General features: G+C 46.5%; 1 protein-coding gene across 1 annotated transcript in view; it reads left to right on the forward strand.

Moving 5' to 3' along the window:
• The first annotated feature begins 2,955 nt into the window (after positions 1-2,955).
• The window catches only part of LOC122923723, a 75,414-nt gene continuing 60,723 nt past the window's right edge, over positions 2,956-17,646 (forward strand). Inside the window, exon 1 of the mRNA XM_044274574.1 lies at positions 2,956-3,405. Coding sequence (XP_044130509.1) covers positions 3,337-3,405 — 69 coding nt within the window. The 5' untranslated portion in view covers positions 2,956-3,336. The remainder of the gene's footprint in view (positions 3,406-17,646) is intronic.

Consider the following 17,646-nt stretch of genomic DNA (forward strand, 5'->3'; position numbering starts at 1 on the left):
CTCTACTCTCAGCTAGACACCCCCCCCCCCCCCCACTATATATATTATGTGGTGCCAGCACCACCTAGGGGCGAATGGATGTAATGACATTGCCAGCCAGAAAACAGGAAATACCATACATTTCAATTACAGATGTTTGAAGCGTCCCTTTTACACACATATGTGGGACGCTGCACAAACGGATGCCTCCGAAGTAGGCCTCGGTGCACCCCGTTGTCTTCCTGAGCCGCAAGTTCACCCCAGCCGAAACCAGGTACAGTATAGTGGAGAGAGAGTGCCTGGCCATCAAGTGGGCACTCGAGTCTCTCTCCGATATTATCTGTCGGGGAGAAAGTACCGTCCGGTGACCGAGCCAGGCCAAAGACAGGAATGCCCGGGTCACCAGGTGGTTTTTGTCTCTGCAGAACTTTCAGTTCTCGGTAGAACACAGAGCAGGCCGGTTGCAGGGAAACACGGATGTCCACCCCCTCAGGGTTGAATAAAGGGGGGGGGGTGTGACACAGTGAGGGGTTGTGTCTGGCAAGGCAGGTATTTTCCTCCCAGCTGACCTGGTTTCCAGCCAGGTGAGGTCAAATACCGGACCGGAGTTTAAGTGCCGGTCCGAGTTTTGGCAGCACCTGGCTGTCCTTAAATAGGCAGCTGGGCTCAGCAGAGATGTCTCTGTTTTTGGGATCTGAGGCTTTGTGCCGTGCTTGAGGGCTGAGAGACGCACACTGGGGAAACAGGCCCCCTAAAGCCTGCTATGGACTACTGGAGGCAGAACTGCCAGCAAGGTGACTTGTGTTATATGAACTTTCCATTGTGTGTGAATTAACACTAAAACTGCAAAGTTCCGTGATGTTTTGTGCAATTGCCTAAAGTGTGAAAAAACACTGACGTTTTGAGTTAAGAACTTGTATTTTGCCTCTGTACTGCGCCCGCTTAACCTATCTACCAGAGCGAGTCCCCACAATAGGTACAGTATATGGCGGGATTATTTGTGTATAATATATGTCGGTAATATCTGTGTACCTTATTCAGCTTCATTATTTATAGGTATAGTATATGACAGGATTTATTTCTGTGTACATTATATAGCGTAATTATTTATAGGTAGAGTATATGGCGGGATTATTTACATGTACAGTATATGTCAGTAATATCTGTACAGTATACAGCATCATTATTTATAGCTACAGCGTATGGTGGGATTATCTGTGTACCATTATATAGTGTCATTATTTATAGCTACAGTATATGGCAGGATTATTTCTGTGTACCATTATATAGCGTCATTATTTATAGCTACAGTATATGGCGGGATTATCTGTGTACCCTTATATAGTGTCATTATTTATAGCTACAGTATATGGCGGGATTATTTCTGTGTACATTATACAGCGTCATTATTTATAGCTACAGCATATGGCGGGATTATCTGTGTACCATTATATAGCGTAATTATTTATAGGTAGAGTATATGGTGGGATTATTTACGTGTACAGTATATATTAGTAATATCTGTACATTATATAGCATCATTATAGCTACAGTATATGGCAGGATGATCTGTGTACATTATACAGCATCATTATTTATAGCTACAGTATATGGCAGGATTATTTCTGTGTACATTATACAGCATCATTATTTATAGCTACAGTATATGGCGGGATTATCTGTGTACCATTATATAGCGTCATTATTTATAGCTACAGTATATGGCGGGATTATTTCTGTGTACATTATATAGCGTCATTATTTATAGCTACAGTATATAGCTGAATTATCTGTGTACCATTATATAGTGTCAGTATTTATAGCTACAGTATATGGCGGGATTATCTGTGTACCATTATATAGCGTCATTATTTAAAGCTACAGTATATGGCAGGATTATTTCTGTGTACATTATATCGGGTCATTATTTATAGCTACAGTATATGGCGGGATTATCTGTGTACCATTATATAGCGTCATTATTTATAGGTAAAGTATATGGCGGGATTATCTGTGTACCATTATATAGCATCATTATTTATAGCTACAGTATATGGCAGGATTATTTCTGTGTACATTATATAGCGTCATTATTTATAGCTACAGTATATGGTGGGATTATTTCTGTGTACCATTATACAGCGTCATTATTTATAGCTACAGCATATGGCGGGATTATCTGTGTACCATTATATAGCGTCATTATTTATAGCTACAGTATATGGTGGGATTATTTCTGTGTACATTATACAGCGTCAGTATTTATAGCTACAGTATATGGCGGGATTATCTGTGTACCATTATATAGCGTCATTATTTATAGGTAAAGTATATGGCTGGATTATCTGTGTACCATTATATAGCGTCATTATTTATAGCTACAGTATATGGCTGGATTATCTGTGTACCATTATATAGCGTCATTATTTATAGGTAAAGTATATGGCTGGATTATCTGTGTACCATTATATAGCGTCATTATTTATAGCTACAGTATATGGCTGGATTATCTGTGTACCATTATATAGCGTCATTATTTATAGGTAAAGTATATGGCGAGATTATTTATGCCTGATACACCCATGTTGCTACTCGTGTGGAGGGGAAAAGCTGAATCTTTTCACGAGGGCCCGGCTACGCCTCTCCAGAACTTGGACTATGCTGTAGAGGTGATTAAATATGGAGCCGTCACAGGCCGTCGCCAAGGTTAAACGCCTCCTGAGCCGTCTAGAGAGCGCGGTGTGTAATCTCCCCACTGACGTTCAGCAGCTTTTACTCTCCTGTCCCCTGAGCTTTACAGGAAGGAGGAAAGAAACTGCAATTCATCTCCCCAGGATCCCAGGCCCTGCCTGCTATCACTTTCCCTTTAAATAAAGGGCCGGCCTCCTGAAATTGACACAGTTTCCCTTTGCCAACCAATCAGGGCCTGCGCTGAGCTCTGTGTTTGTTGCAAGTTTCACATTGCTAGAAGGCAGAGTCACAGACAGAGGCAGTGTGAGTGTGTGCATGAGTGTGCGTGGATGTGTGAGTGTGAGCCCGGAGCCACGGCTATGGAGAGCTGCTCACCACTCCCGGGGACGCCTCAACTTACCGGCAACCTACAGTAAAGGGGGGAGAAGAGCTCCTCCATAAAAAAACTATAGCAATCAAGAAACTTAAGCAACAAAAAAGTCACTTTTTTTTAGTTTTTTTTTTATATAGATTTAAAAAAAAAAAAATTTTTGCCTCTAAATCCTATGTGCCTAAAGAAAACAAAGAAGCAAAACAAAAATATTTCAACTTTTTCGTTACCGTGTGTGATTGTGCGAGTGTGTTCAATGACCCTTTAACCCCTTCCTCGCCCTTCGGAGTTGGACAATGCTGAAGGTTTTAACCAAGAAGCTGAGGAACCAGAGTTTGAGCGAGATCCAGCCCTATCAACTCAAGGTACGGAAACTTTTTGTCCTCTTTTGGCTTCTTGCCGTTGCAGCGTCTCTGGGGTTCGGGGGTTCTTGGGGCCGAATGGAAGTCTCCAGGGTATTTCTGGCCTTTCTTGACCCCCCTCATCCCATCTCCGGCCACCTTGAAGCTGCCGCATAGACCCCTAGTTTACAATGCAGAGCTGGCCTATTGTGCAGGGGACGCACGCCCGGGGCCTAGCAGGATCCCTTCTAGGATCCTCCAAGGCTTTTCACTTTCCGGACACAATGTAACAATCTGCGGCCGCGGATCCTGCGCATTGTAACCACCTGTCCCACCTGCTCCCCTCATCTAAAATTCCCGGACGGTTCCTTATTTGTTACTTTGTGTCCAGTCGACAACGTATCAGATCCTCTGTGTGAGGAGCGAGAAGTGACCAGGACGAAAGGAAGTTGTAAAGGTAAAGCGGGTCCTCGACACCAGGGGGCGCTGGATTCCTAGGAAGTATGGAGGGGGCCTTTTTTTTTAATTTATTTATTTTTGGGGAAATCGGATCATTTTGGTAAAAGTCAGAATTAACACTGGATGTTCTGGATTGTCAGAGGGACACGGAAACCTGTAGAATTCATGTATGATCCAACTTGGAATCCTGCAGAATGCTTCTATTCACTGCAGGTAAAGCAAGCGGTTCTATTCCCTGGCAGTATTAGTGGTGGGATAAGCTATGAAGTCTAAGGTGTGTGTATATATATATATGTCTCCAGGTCACAATATCTCCGTATTAAAGCTACGCCCGTGTAATTTCGCCCCCACCTATCTGTAATACGCCCCACCCGTCCTATGTGTATAATCGCCACCTACCTGCCAGATTCTATCCAGGCAGATGTTGCGCTATATACTGTATGTACTGTATCTTCTGTACCAGATTTAAAGGGCTAGTCCAGGCGTTCTCCAGTTTCATGTGAATAAGGCCTCATGCACACAACTGTATCCACATTGCATTCGCATTTTTTTTATGCCGACCCATTGACTTCAATGGGTGAGTGGTCCGCTTTTTGCGGCCAAGGGTAGGACATGTTCTATCGTTTTGTGGAACTGACATACAGTTGTGGAAAGCACATGGATCATGAGCGCGCTTTCCGAATCCGTATGTCCGTTCCGCAAAAAAGATAGAACGTGTCCGCAAAAATGCAGACCACGGAAAACAAGGGGTCGGCAAATAAAATGCTGACGGCAAGCGCATCCGTATTTTGCCGATCTGTGATTTGCAGACTGGAAAACGGATACGGTCATGCACATGAGGCCTTAAAGGGGTTATCCATCCTGTGAACACCCCCCGAAATGCCCGGGTTCCTCATACAGAACATACTTACCTGTGACGCTAGGGGAGCAAGTGGCGGTCCGCTATTGGCTCCAACCCCCGCCGCTGGATGTTGTGATCTGCACGACGGGAGATGCAGCGGCGGCCGTGCACAGATTTGGAGGGACGCAGGCGTCGGGGGCCAGGTAAGAATGTTCTGTATGAGGGACCCGAGCATTTGGGGGGGGGGGGGGGGGGAGGGGGTTACAGGGTCAGATAAGCCCTTTAAGCTTAATCACTTTCTAACTTAAATTTGTCGTGTTTGATTTTGTCATAATTGTTAAAAACTCTGCTTGCTCTCTTTGAATTGCCACAATTTTATTTATATCAAGGGTATGAAAAATGTCCAAAACTTAATACGTATCACATCGTCTAGAGACCGTCCTCTGTCTGGATGTCATATGGATACATTTTACCTGCGCTGATACATTGTAACGAACTATCAGGGCAGATGGCTACGGAAGGATCAAAGGGATATTCCCACAATGACAAATTACAGAACCTTGCAAAAGTATTCACCCCCCCCCCCCTTGACTTTTTTTGTATTTTGTTACATTACAGCTCAATGTTCAATGTTTTGTTAATCTGAATTGTATGTGACGGATCAGAACACAATAGTCTAAGGCGGTGAAGTGAAATGAGAAAAATATAGAAATAAAACTATTGTTTAGAATTTAGAAATAGAAAACAGAAAATTGTCACGTGCGTATGTATTCACCCCCTTTGTTAGGAATCCCATAAAAAGCTCTGGTGCAACCAATTACCTTCAGAAGTCATATAACAAGTCTCATAATTAGTGACATGATGTCACCTGTGTGCAATCTAAGTGTCACATGACCTGTCATTATATATACACACCAGAGGCTGCGACACCTAAGCAACAGGCATCACTAACCAAACACTGCCATGAAGACCAAGGAGCTCTCCAAACAAGTAAGGGGCAATGGTGTTGAGAAGTAAAAGTCAGGGTTAGGTTATAAAAAAAATATACAAATCTTTGATGATCCCCAGGAGCCAAATGATAAGAACACGGCACAACAGCAAACCTGCCAAGAGACGGCCGCCCACCAAAACTCACGGTCCGGGCAAGGGAGGCATTAATCAGAGAGGCAGCACAGAGACCTAAGGTGACCCTGGAGGAGCTGCAGAGTTCCACAGCAGAGACTGGAGTATCTGTACATAGGACGACAATAAGCCGTACGCTCCATAGACTTGGACTTTATGGCAGAGTGGCCAGAAGAAGCCATTACTGTCAGCACGATGTGAGTTTGTGAAAAGGCCTGTGGGAGACTCCCAAAGTGTATGGAGGAAGGGGCTCCGGTCTGAGGAGACTAAGATTGAACTTTTCAGCCATCAAAGAAAAAGCTATGTCTGGCGCAAACCCAACACATCACCCAAAGATCACCATCCCCACAGTGAGACATGGTGGTGGCAGCATTATGCTGGGGGGATGGGAAACTGGTCAGAGCTGAGGGAAAGATGGATGGTGCTAAATACAGGGATATCCTTCAGCAGAACCTGCACCACTCTGTCCGTGATCTGAGACTAGGACGGAGGTCCACCTTCCAGCAGGACAATGACCCCAAACACACGGCTAAAGCAACACTTGAGGGGTTTAAGGGGAAACATGTAAATCTGTTGGAATGGCCGAGTCACAGCCCAGATCTCAATCCAATAGAAGATCTGTGGTCAGGCGTAAAGATTGCTGTTCTCAAGCGCAAACATCCGACCTGAAGGAGCTGGAGCAGTTCTGCAAGGAGGAACGGGCAACAATCCCAGCGGTAAGAGGTGGCAACTGCTCCTAGAGACTTAACCAAAGAGACTTGGAGCTGTGATTGCCGCAAAAGGAGGCCCTACTAAGTATTGACTTTAGGGGGTAAATAGTTCTGCACATTGACTTTTCCTGTTATTTTGTCCTATTTGTTGTTTGCTTCACAATAAAAAAAGAAAACCCATCTTCACAGTGGTCGGCAGGTTCTGTAATTACATGATGCAAATCCTCCAACAATCCATGTTATTCCAGGTTGCGAGGCACCAAAATACGAAAAAAGTCAAGGGGGGTGAATACTTTTGCAAGACACTGTACCACCTGTCCATAGGATAGGTGTCTGATTGGCGGGGTCCAACCGTTGGGACCCCCGGATGTAGCCCGTAGAGCGTGAATGGGGTAACGGCACACGTGCTTGACCTCCGCTCCGTTCAAACGGGGACATGAGACCGCAGTTCTCGTGATCGTTGGGGGGTCCTGGTTGTCAGATACATTTTAGGACAATCCCTTTAAGACTGGATACAAGTAGACCCTCGGCTGTATAATGCATTAGGTCTAAGTACAGAGGCGTCACTTGAAGCTCTTGGGGCCCCAGTGTAAATTCTGCAGCAGGGCCCCCACTTAACGTGTCGATTATTGGTTTTGCCATTGGGTACCATCAGGGCTCGGGTTTGACTGCTACCTCTGCACCCCTGTCAGTCCAAACATGTTCACATTCCCTGACAGCAAGCAGAGATCATCGTGTGAGTGGTCGCCCTGGGGGCCTATTTTGAGGTTGCACATAAAGCTTCCTGCCTATAGGCCATGTGTAAGGATCAGGTGGCAGAAGTTTTGGCAGCAGCCCCCATAGCTTTTCCTTCCTGCTGCAGTTCTGATTTCGGAAGGGGGTGTGTGTGGCCCTTTAAGTCTGATTTGCCTTCTGCTGGTAAGACTCTTAGAACACATGCTTTAGCGGCTTGTAATAAGAGGTACTGCCCCTTTAAATGCCTGGACGCAGGCGGTGACCTCTGCTCCGAGCGTTTCCTGAACATATGGCCACTGTTTTCTTATGTAAAACTGCGCCGATTGTCACATAAGTGAAACCATCGACTTACCAGGGGGCGACCGGACCACCGCCATATGTGTCCTGGCCATGACGTGTATATATTTCTCATCAGCCATAGTCTAGCACTGCCGACATCACACTGAACCATAAGGTGCCGCCGCGCGACAGCCGCAAAACACCCAAGCGAGTTTCAAGTCGTGGCATCTTGCTGTTCGCAACGTGACGCCATTCGCTTCCATTAGTTGCAATGTCGCACCACGCTGCAATCTGCGGCTCGTCACGGTGTTAAAACTGAGAATTCGGGCTCAAAAGTACAAGATCTGCCTCGTCCCTGCACTTGTATAACTGTTCAGGCGCTTTGGAGGGATGGATCTCAAGTTTGACGTTTTCTTCTCCGCTCACATACAAAGCTGCCTTCAAAAGTTAGCTCAATTCCGACAGCAAGGGGGCAGCACATTTTGTAGGTTCAGACACTACTGATGATATTCCAGGTATTCGGACTCTTCTATGATTGGCTACACGAAAGTCACATGTCCTGCTTGTCCAGGATTCCAAAACCATGGCCACTTTCTTCCCAGAACAGCGCCACCCTCGGTCCTCAGGTAATCTGTGGTACTGCAGCCCGGAACCATTTCTATCAATGGTGCCAGGTTTCGGTGGATGACATTGCCCGTAATTCCTCTGTCCCCAAGACAACACTTCCTGTCGTGTGCTTTGGGGAATCAGATGTAACGCAGCGAGGACTGGTGTATTGATAAGCCCAGGGGTCGGCGACCTCCCGAATACCAACTCTCAGCGTGCTCCATCTGCAACCGTGCGAGTGTTCATGATGAGAGTTGTAGTTTTCCCACAGCCTCAGTGTCGGAGTCAGATCTACATCTTGTCCCTCGGGGTCGACCATGTTGTAGCAGCCCCTTTAAAAAAGGGAGAAACGGTCACTTCGGTTCTCCTGCTACCATGACAACCCTTCCTGTTCTCCGACAAGGTGCGACAAGCCACGCCCACCCGCATGGTGTATGTGGTAAACACCAGAGCACCGAACAGGAAGTGTTGTCTTAGGGACACCGATGCAGAGGAACCACGAGTCTGAGCTGCAGTACCGCGTACAACCTGGGGACCAAGTGTGGCGCTGTTTATGGAAGACAGCGGCCGTGTTTTTGGAAATCTGGACGAGCCCTTGAAGTCCTTTTTAAGACAGTTGTATCGAAGGGGGCGACACGCCAGGTCATGTGACTTTCATGTCGCCAATCGTAGAAGGGCAAGGAATGGAGTCTGCAAGGAAGTATTCCTAATCTCTGGAATACCCTGCGACGTGAACTCTGCCCCCTAGCTGTAGGAAATCGGCTAAATTCTGAATGCAGCTTTGGATGTGAGCGGAGAAGAAAACCTCAGCTGCAGTTATGAGGAAGATCTTGAACTTTTGATCACTTTCATTACCCTGATGATGAGTCTTTTTCATACCTGCCTGTAGAATGACCCCCACGGATGTACGTTCTGAGTGGGGAGCCACATGACGGGTGATTTTACGTAAGTGAGTGGCCGCACCGCGTATACCTGCCCGTGACAGATTACACCGCCAGGGATAAATGCGGTTTATTCAAGGTCGCGGGGATTAGGTTGAAATGGGATCGTCGCTGACAGGTGATTTTCTAGAGCCGAGGAGGGAGCCGAAGATCTGCTGGAGCAGAAATATACTATTGAATTTTATTTTTATATAATTGTTGCAGAGATTGTACATGGGGGGGAATCCTGTTCCCCTATGGCAACACTTCCTGTCACTGCTCCTGCCATTCAGCTTTGTCATAGGGACATGATCCGTATTTCGCCTCTATTGTCTTTATATGAAGCTCAGGAACAAGATATGTGACCATCGGTGACACCCGGACCATTCAGGTTCTAGCCGGTCCCAGGGCCGCTGTCTCTGACAGGAAGTGGTATCATGTGGAAATGGGCGCAGAGGAGCTCAAGCTGCAACGGAAAGTGTCCTGGCTCGTGAACAGAAATTCAGAAGCGCAGTGAAGACTGACACACAGGCAGAGTTTACTTCATTCAAGGACACGTGTGTTTAAATATGCAGGGAAAGAAATGTAGAACAGGGATCCGCAACCTGCAGCACGGCGGCTGCTGTGAAACTACAAGTCCCAGCATGCTGCTCCATTCACTTCTATGTCAGTTCTGAGAAGAGTTGAGCCAGTGTGCATGCTGGGAGTTGTAGTTTCACACTAGTTGGGGTGCTGGAGGTCACTGACCCCTGACAGAATAGGGGTATAGGACAGAATAACCAGCCATGACCTTTAGGGACAACTCCTGCGGCAGTCGCCCAGATTTTCTGCTCATGTATTTAGCTCACAGAGGATTGTCGAGACTGGATGCTGTTGTGACAAACCCTCAGCTGTAAAACATATTAGAATATAAACCATGTTTCTATTTCTTGACAGAAAGCAGAGCTCTGGGAAATGGTGAGGAATTGAAGCACAGAGTCCATAAAAATGGTCTGGCCCTTTAAGGGGCTTCCTGCCACCTCATCCCAGAGCAGGGAGTGCAGCAGTGAATATGAGCTCTGTGCCCATATGGCAGATGAATAATTCCTTGCTGGCATCATGGTGACAGCTGCCCGCAGCCGCGGCGTGCTTGCCAACAATGAGCCATGACGGGTAGAAGTGAGCGAAGCGCTCCATCCTCCAAAGTAAGAGGCCTGTGTCATATGAGCCGCACCATGTCCACCGCAGCATTATCTCCAGCGCAGCGCCATGTCCACCGCAGCGTTATCTCCACTGCAGCACCATGTCCACCGCAGCGTTGTCTCCAGTGCAGCGCCATGTCCACCGCAGCGTTATCTCCAGCGCAGCGTTATCTCCAGCGCAGCACCATGTCCACCGCAGCGTTGTCTCCAGTGCAGCGCCATGTCCACCGCAGCGTTGTCTCCAGTGCAGCGCCATGTCCACCGCAGTGTTATCTCCAGCGCAGCACCATGTCCACCGCAGCGTTGTCTCCAGTGCAGCGCCATGTCCACCGCAGTGTTATCTCCAGTGCAGCGCCATGTCCACCGCAGCGTTATCTCCAGCGCAGTGTTATCTCCAGCGCAGCACCATGTCCACCGCAGCGTTGTCTCCAGTGCAGCGCCATGTCCACCGCAGTGTTATCTCCAGTGCAGCGCCATGTCCACCGCAGCGTTATCTCCAGCGCAGCGCCCACCTGTACATGGCACTCGACAGGTTCTGCTTATCATCCTGAAGGGGCAGGAGCAGTGATGATGGGGGAATTCTGAAAAGTGATAAAGGCGCAATTTTTATCGAGGACGTGACTCAAAAGGATTTTTCCCAGATTTTATTACTGATGAACTAGCCTCTGGATAGACCCCCAATGATCGGATACTGAAGACCTGACCCCCGCAGATCAGCTGTGACTACCACAGTCTTCTCCGTGCTCACTAAGCACAGCACCGCACCGCACATTGTATAGTGGCTGTGCTTGGTATCGGGCTCAGAGGGGTCTGGAGAGGGGCAGAGGGGGTCTGGAGAGGAGACTGGAGAGGGGCAGAGGGGTCTGGAGAGGGCAGAGGGGGTTATGGGGAGAGGAGCTGAGGGGGTCTGGAGAGGGGCAGAGGGGGTCTGGAGAGGGGCAGAGGGAGTCTGGAGAGGGGCAGAGGGGGTCTGGAGAGGGGCAGAGGGGGTCTGGTGAGGGGCAGAGGGGGTCTGGAGAGGGACAGGGGAGACTGGAGAGGGACAGGGGAGACTGGAGGGGGGCAGAGGGGTCTGGAGAGGGGCAGAGGGGTCTGGAGAGGGGCAGGGGAGACTGGAGGGGGGCAGAGGGGTCTGGAGAGGGGCAGAGGGGTCTGGAGAGGGGCAGGGGAGACTGGAGGGGGGCAGAGGGGTCTGGAGAGGGGCAGAGGGGTCTGGAGAGGGGCAGAGGGGTCTGGAGAGGGGCAGAGGAGACTGGAGAGTGGCAGAGGGGGTCTGGAGAGGGGCAGAGGGGTCTGGAGAGGGGCAGAGGGGTCTGGAGAGGGGCAGAGGGGTCTGGAGAGGGGCAGAGGTGTTGCGTCCTCCTGAACATACCATGGAGAGTCTGCATTGTTGGGAATATTGGCAATATTCCTGTGTGAATTTTTAATGCAGATATTGTACTCCAGTTACTTCCAAAGCTGCTTTCCAAATTCTAAAGATGTTTCCCTTGAAATGAGAATTCGCTCTGTATATTTGAAATGTGAGCTTTCTTTAAACAGAAAACCAGCAGAAATGTGAGTGCAGCTTTGACTGTGAATAGAGTATAAGACATGTTGTAAATTGACAATGTCTGGCGATGTTTTATTATTATACTCTGTTCCCATATTAGTAATTATATCAAATCATCGATATTTTTGTCCACGCGGTTTGTCACCATGTTCAGTGTGTCAGGTGTTAAAGGGACAGGCATGGGCCTAACTGTGAAGTTCCCATGATATTCCTGACCTCAGGATGTGACCGGATTCATTACCATTGGCTGTTTACCCGACTGCAGCCTTTCAGGAAATGAGGACTTGGAGGGTCAGGGATGAAAGTTTTTAAACAGGGCTGAACTCCCATAGGATCGCTCCTGATTTATACAATACGCCCTATGTGTGCGGAGAGACGGCGCAGGATGAAGCTCAGAGCGATTGGGCCGGAGAGCCGACCACAGAGACATGAAGGATTAGCTCGTGTATTGATGACTCCTGATATCGGTTTACACCGCCATCTACCATTCTGAATACTTCTGATCTCACTGCAGCTGGATCCCTACTTTTTTCTACTTTTCCCTCTGCTGTAGTCCGCTCGCCGGTCTCTGCTCACTTAAAGGGGTTATACATAATTAGAAAAACATGGCCCCTTTGTCCACAGGTTGTGTGTGCTTTTAAGGCTCCGACGAGCTGAACTGCAATACCAGATACAGCCCATAGGCAGGTGTGGCGCAGTTTATGGAAAAGACCAGACATACTTTAACAGTATACATTTAATATGGGTTATGAAAATGGCAGGGTGTGTCCTCTGGACCTTCTGCTCAGGTCTTCCTGCTTCTTTGGTTCTTCTGCACACTTCAGGGTGCCTTTTGGATACTTCAGGGCATTTTCTGGGCCATCTGCAGGCTCTTGAGTGCCCTCCAGGTGCAACGGGCGCCTCCCCACAACGCGACCCAGGTGTAGGAAATGCTGGGTGGTATAATGCGGCCTTAAATGTCTCTTTATGTGTGTCACGGTGCTCCTACCTAGATACCACTGGACCCCAGGCTGTGGCTCTGAAGCAATAAATAGGGGGAATAATTGAGGGATAAAAGAATAACTGGGGTCGAGACTTTGAGATGAAGTTCAATGGCAGCCTTACTTTGCATAAATGTTCTCCAAAACGGTTTACAGGTTTTGTCTTGGTTCCAGCAGGCTTTAGCATGAAACTGGCAGGCAAACTCCACTCTGCTATATCTGTTTCTCTCTGACTCTGCTGTACTGACAGGCTGGCTGTATAACTCAGCTTCTTCTGTACGCTGCACTTCATTTTGTAGTCTGACTCTAGGTTATGCCAGGGAACTTTCCTCCTGGCTCCTGAGGCTTTAAGCTTTGTCCTCCTTGGGGTGCTCTGGCTGGTGTGGGCACGTCCAGTAGAGATGTGCCCCTGCACAGCTTTCCCCTAGCTGGGGGTAAGCTAGACTGACTAGAACTTCTGCCCCACCCTTCTGGCAGGAAGTAGGACTCTCCTACTTCTCTCTAGAGGGGGGGTTAAATGGAATGGTAAATATAGCTCTGCCGTGTTTGCTGACATCTGCTGGTGAACCAGGCACATTCCATGAACAGTTATATAACATTAGAAATGCACAGTGTGGAGGACCTGGAATAAATGCATGAGGTTAGACCAATAAAGACAGTAGCAAGGTGCAGAAGTGGTAACACCACTCTGGGATGTTACATTCCCCCTTACTTAAAATCATGCCGTCCTCGGCTTGTGCTTAGGATGTGCTCTAAGGGTACCCAAGGAAGGTTAAAGTGCTGTATGAGACTATTTTTTATTACATACATACATACATACATAGACTGACATAGCAACGGCTACCACTAGGTTCCTGCCCGTATGAGTAGGGTGTCTATTCACAGTTGTCCCTCTCGGTAATAACCAGAGAACCAAAAAAGATACTGCACTAAGCGCTTAAATACTCCACACAGTACTGGGCCAGAGTCCTATATGGAGCATGGGGGGTTACAGGTACTGTAATCCCTCCATGATACTATGAGACGCCCGCAAACTGCTTGTTTAGACCTGCTTGTAACTCTACATTGACGTCCTCAGAGGCAGTCCATATGAGCTAGAAAGTAAATATAGCTCTGCCGTGTTTGCTGCCACCTGCTGATGAACCAGGCACATTACATGAACAGTTACATCACATTAGAAATGCACAGTGTGGAGGACCTGGAATAAATGCATAAGATGACAGGAGGTTAGACCAATAAAGACAGTAGCAAGGTGCAGAAGTGGTAACACCACTCTGGGGTGTAACACAGGCGTTCTGCATGATCCAAGGTGCCCTCCAGACCATCTGTAGGCTCCAAGGTGCCCTCCAGCCCCCTGAATGCATGAGGTTGTACTCTGGGCCTTCTGCTTGCTCTTGGGGGCTCTAGGCCTTCTGCAGGCCCCAGGGTGCCCTCTGAATGCTTCTGGTGTATTCCGGGGCCTTCTGCATGCTATTGAACCTAGCGTCTCTGGGCCTTCTGCATGATCCGGGGCGCATTCTACAGGCCCTCTGAATGCTCATGATTGTACTCTGGGCCATCCACATGGGCCTTCTGCTGGCTTGTTGGGGCCTTCTGCAGGCTCTAGCATGTGTTCTGAGCCTTCTGCTCTTGGGAGCCCTTCTGATCTAATAGGCGCTCACTTATAGAGAACTACTTTGTGGAAGGAGCAGGGCCCCTAGCAGCACAGAGTATTTAAGGTGAGAGTGCCTTTGGTGGCAATAAAGAAACGTGTGTCTTGTTTTTGTATTAAATCAGCAGTTTCAAGGTCAGAATACAGGAGAGCTGCTCCCGCATGTATGATATCAGCGTCTCCTCCACACACCCGGTATGTTTTTTATCTCTCGTGGTCATGCACTCTCAGTTCACCCCGGGGAGCAGTGAGGAGCTGTTATCCTACACGTAGGCCCTTAAGAAATCCACGCCTGGAATTACTTCTGAAATGTTATGTCCTCGTGTTCTATATAATGCAGGTGATTTATTGACACCGCAATCCCCTGTAGACAAATTCCATATACTTATATAATGAGTTTGGCTGTGTCACACCAGTAGTGTAACTTCTCCTTGCCGCATTCAGTGGGGTCCCAGGGGTTGAACCCCCATTGACCTAACATCTCTCTCCTTTACACTGTACATTACTATTATTTAGCCAGAATACCCCGAAAACTCAGAACGATGAGTTACTTCTACTGCTTATGTTTGGCCCAGTTTTTCACTAAACACGATAAAGTACAAATACACTTTACTACGTGTGACGAATACCGCACCACGCGGCTCCGCCTGACGTCAACCACGTCGAGCTCACGAGATACGGTATGGTCACTGGTTACCAAGACGTGATGTTCCGCCCTCCTGGGAGTACGTAAGGTCCGCTTGATACAGTTTACACAGACGCCTCCTGTCCACGTGGACACAGAGAGGCCACAAGCGGAGAGAGACTTTTCACTGACCCAGTGAAACAGCGCGTTCTCAGCCCGGAAAGACTACCACCAGTTTCTCGTTTGATATAAGCCCGGTCCGCTAACGGGATTATATAGGGTGTATTACTAGGCCAAAACACGGACGTGGGGATTCGTGATCGAGATACAAGACAGCACAAGGTTAAATTATATATTTAATTGCCTTAAGGGCTCACAAGACATTACACAATATACACAGAGAATATAAAGCGTACAGTGGTCAATACCGATGGCGTGGTACAACAGGGTTAGGCAGAACAAAAGTCAGTTTACCAGATGGGTTGGGATGAGTTCTGGATTGCTGTAAGGCTTGGCTGTATTCACATGGGGGGCAGTGATGTCAGCAGTTTCCAGGTCCCTCCAAACACATTACACGACGTGACCCCCTCCAGAGAAAGACCCCGCTCGCTGGCTTGCATGGGCTGTTTGACCTGTAGTCGGCCACTCCCCTCCCTGCCTCTTCTGGTGCTGGCAGCCAACGACCCACAAAACCCATTAGGGCTCATGGCTCCAGACCAGGAGGTCACAGGGAGATGGTTCTGGGACCAACGGATCCGCCTGGGTTCCGGCTACAGTTAGACCATTACATGGTACCATTAATAGGTTTCTGTGGGGAGATCTGTGCATCTCCCATTCCTGGCACCCTACTACCAACCTACGGCCAGGGGCTAGTCCGTCTTGGCCCCGGGGTCGCAGATATATAACTGACTTATGCCTGTGATGGATGGGCAATTCATAATTCCTTATGAATCACCGGTTCCAAGATGTCTGATAGATTTGATTAAACTGGTTACTAGCCGAGACCCCCTGCAGGGAAGTTTTCCTGCAGGATCAATTCTGTCTGAGTGGAGGTGTGAAATGTAAACAAGTGTGGCCTGCTATTTCCAAAAGTAAAAAGACCCAAAAGCTCTTCTCATATAATGTGTTGTGTCCCTCTAATCACATTTATGGCCTATAGCCACGTCACTTCACTATCTAACAACTGACTACAAAAGGAACTTATTTAGTAAGGGATCCAGGCTATAACTAAATAATGTATAATATAATACTGCTCCTATGTACAAGAGTATAACTGCTATAATACTGCTCCTATGTACTAGAATATAACTACTATAATACTGCTCCTATGTACAAGAATATAACTACTATAATACTGCTCTTATGTACAAGAATATAACTACTATAATACTACCTCCTATGTACAAGAATATAACTACTATAATACTGCTCCTATGTACAAGAATATAACTACTATAATACTGCTCCTATGTACAAGAATATAACTACTATAATACTGCTCCTATGTACAAGAATATAACTACTATAATACTGCTCCTATGTACAAGAATATAACTACTATAATACTGCCTCCTATGTACAAGAATATAACTACTGTAATACTGCCCCCTATGTACAAGAATATAACTACTATAATACTGCTCCTATGTACAGGAATATAACTACTATAATACTGCTCCTATGTACAAGAATATAACTACTATAATACTGCTCCTATGTATAAGAATATAACTACTATAATACTGCTCCTATGTACAAGAATATAACTGCTATAATACTGCTCCTATGTACTAGAATATAACTACTATAATACTGCTCCTATGTACAAGAATATAACTACTATAATACTGCTCTTATGTACAAGAATATAACTACTATAATACTACCTCCTATGTACAAGAATATAACTACTGTAATACTGCCCCCTATGTACAAGAATATAACTACTATAATACTGCTCCTATGTACAGGAATATAACTACTATAATACTGCTCCTATGTACAAGAATATAACTACTATAATACTGCTCCTATGTATAAGAATATAACTACTATAATACTGCTCCTATGTACAAGAATATAACTACTATAATACTGCTGCTATGTATAAAAATATAACTACTATAATACTGCTCCTATATACAAGAATATAACCACTATAATACTGCCTCCTATGTACAGGAATATAACTACTATAATACTGCCTCCTATGTACAAGAATATAACTACTATAATACTGCTCCTATGTACAAGAATATAACTACTATAATACTGCCTCCTATGTACAAGAATATAACTACTATAATACTGCTCCTATGTACAAGAATATAACTACTATAATACTGCTCCTATGTATAAGAATATAACTACTATAATACTGCTCCTATGTACAAGAATATAACTACTATAATACTGCTGCTATGTATAAAAATATAACTACTATAATACTGCTCCTATATACAAGAATATAACCACTATAATACTGCCTCCTATGTACAGGAATATAACTACTATAATACTGCCTCCTATGTACAAGAATATAACTACTATAATACTGCTCCTATGTACAAGAATATAACTACTATAATACTGCCTCCTATGTACAAG

Source organism: Bufo gargarizans, unplaced genomic scaffold (assembly GCF_014858855.1).
Source record: "Bufo gargarizans isolate SCDJY-AF-19 unplaced genomic scaffold, ASM1485885v1 original_scaffold_1831_pilon, whole genome shotgun sequence".
Lineage (NCBI taxonomy): Eukaryota > Metazoa > Chordata > Amphibia > Anura > Bufonidae > Bufo > Bufo gargarizans.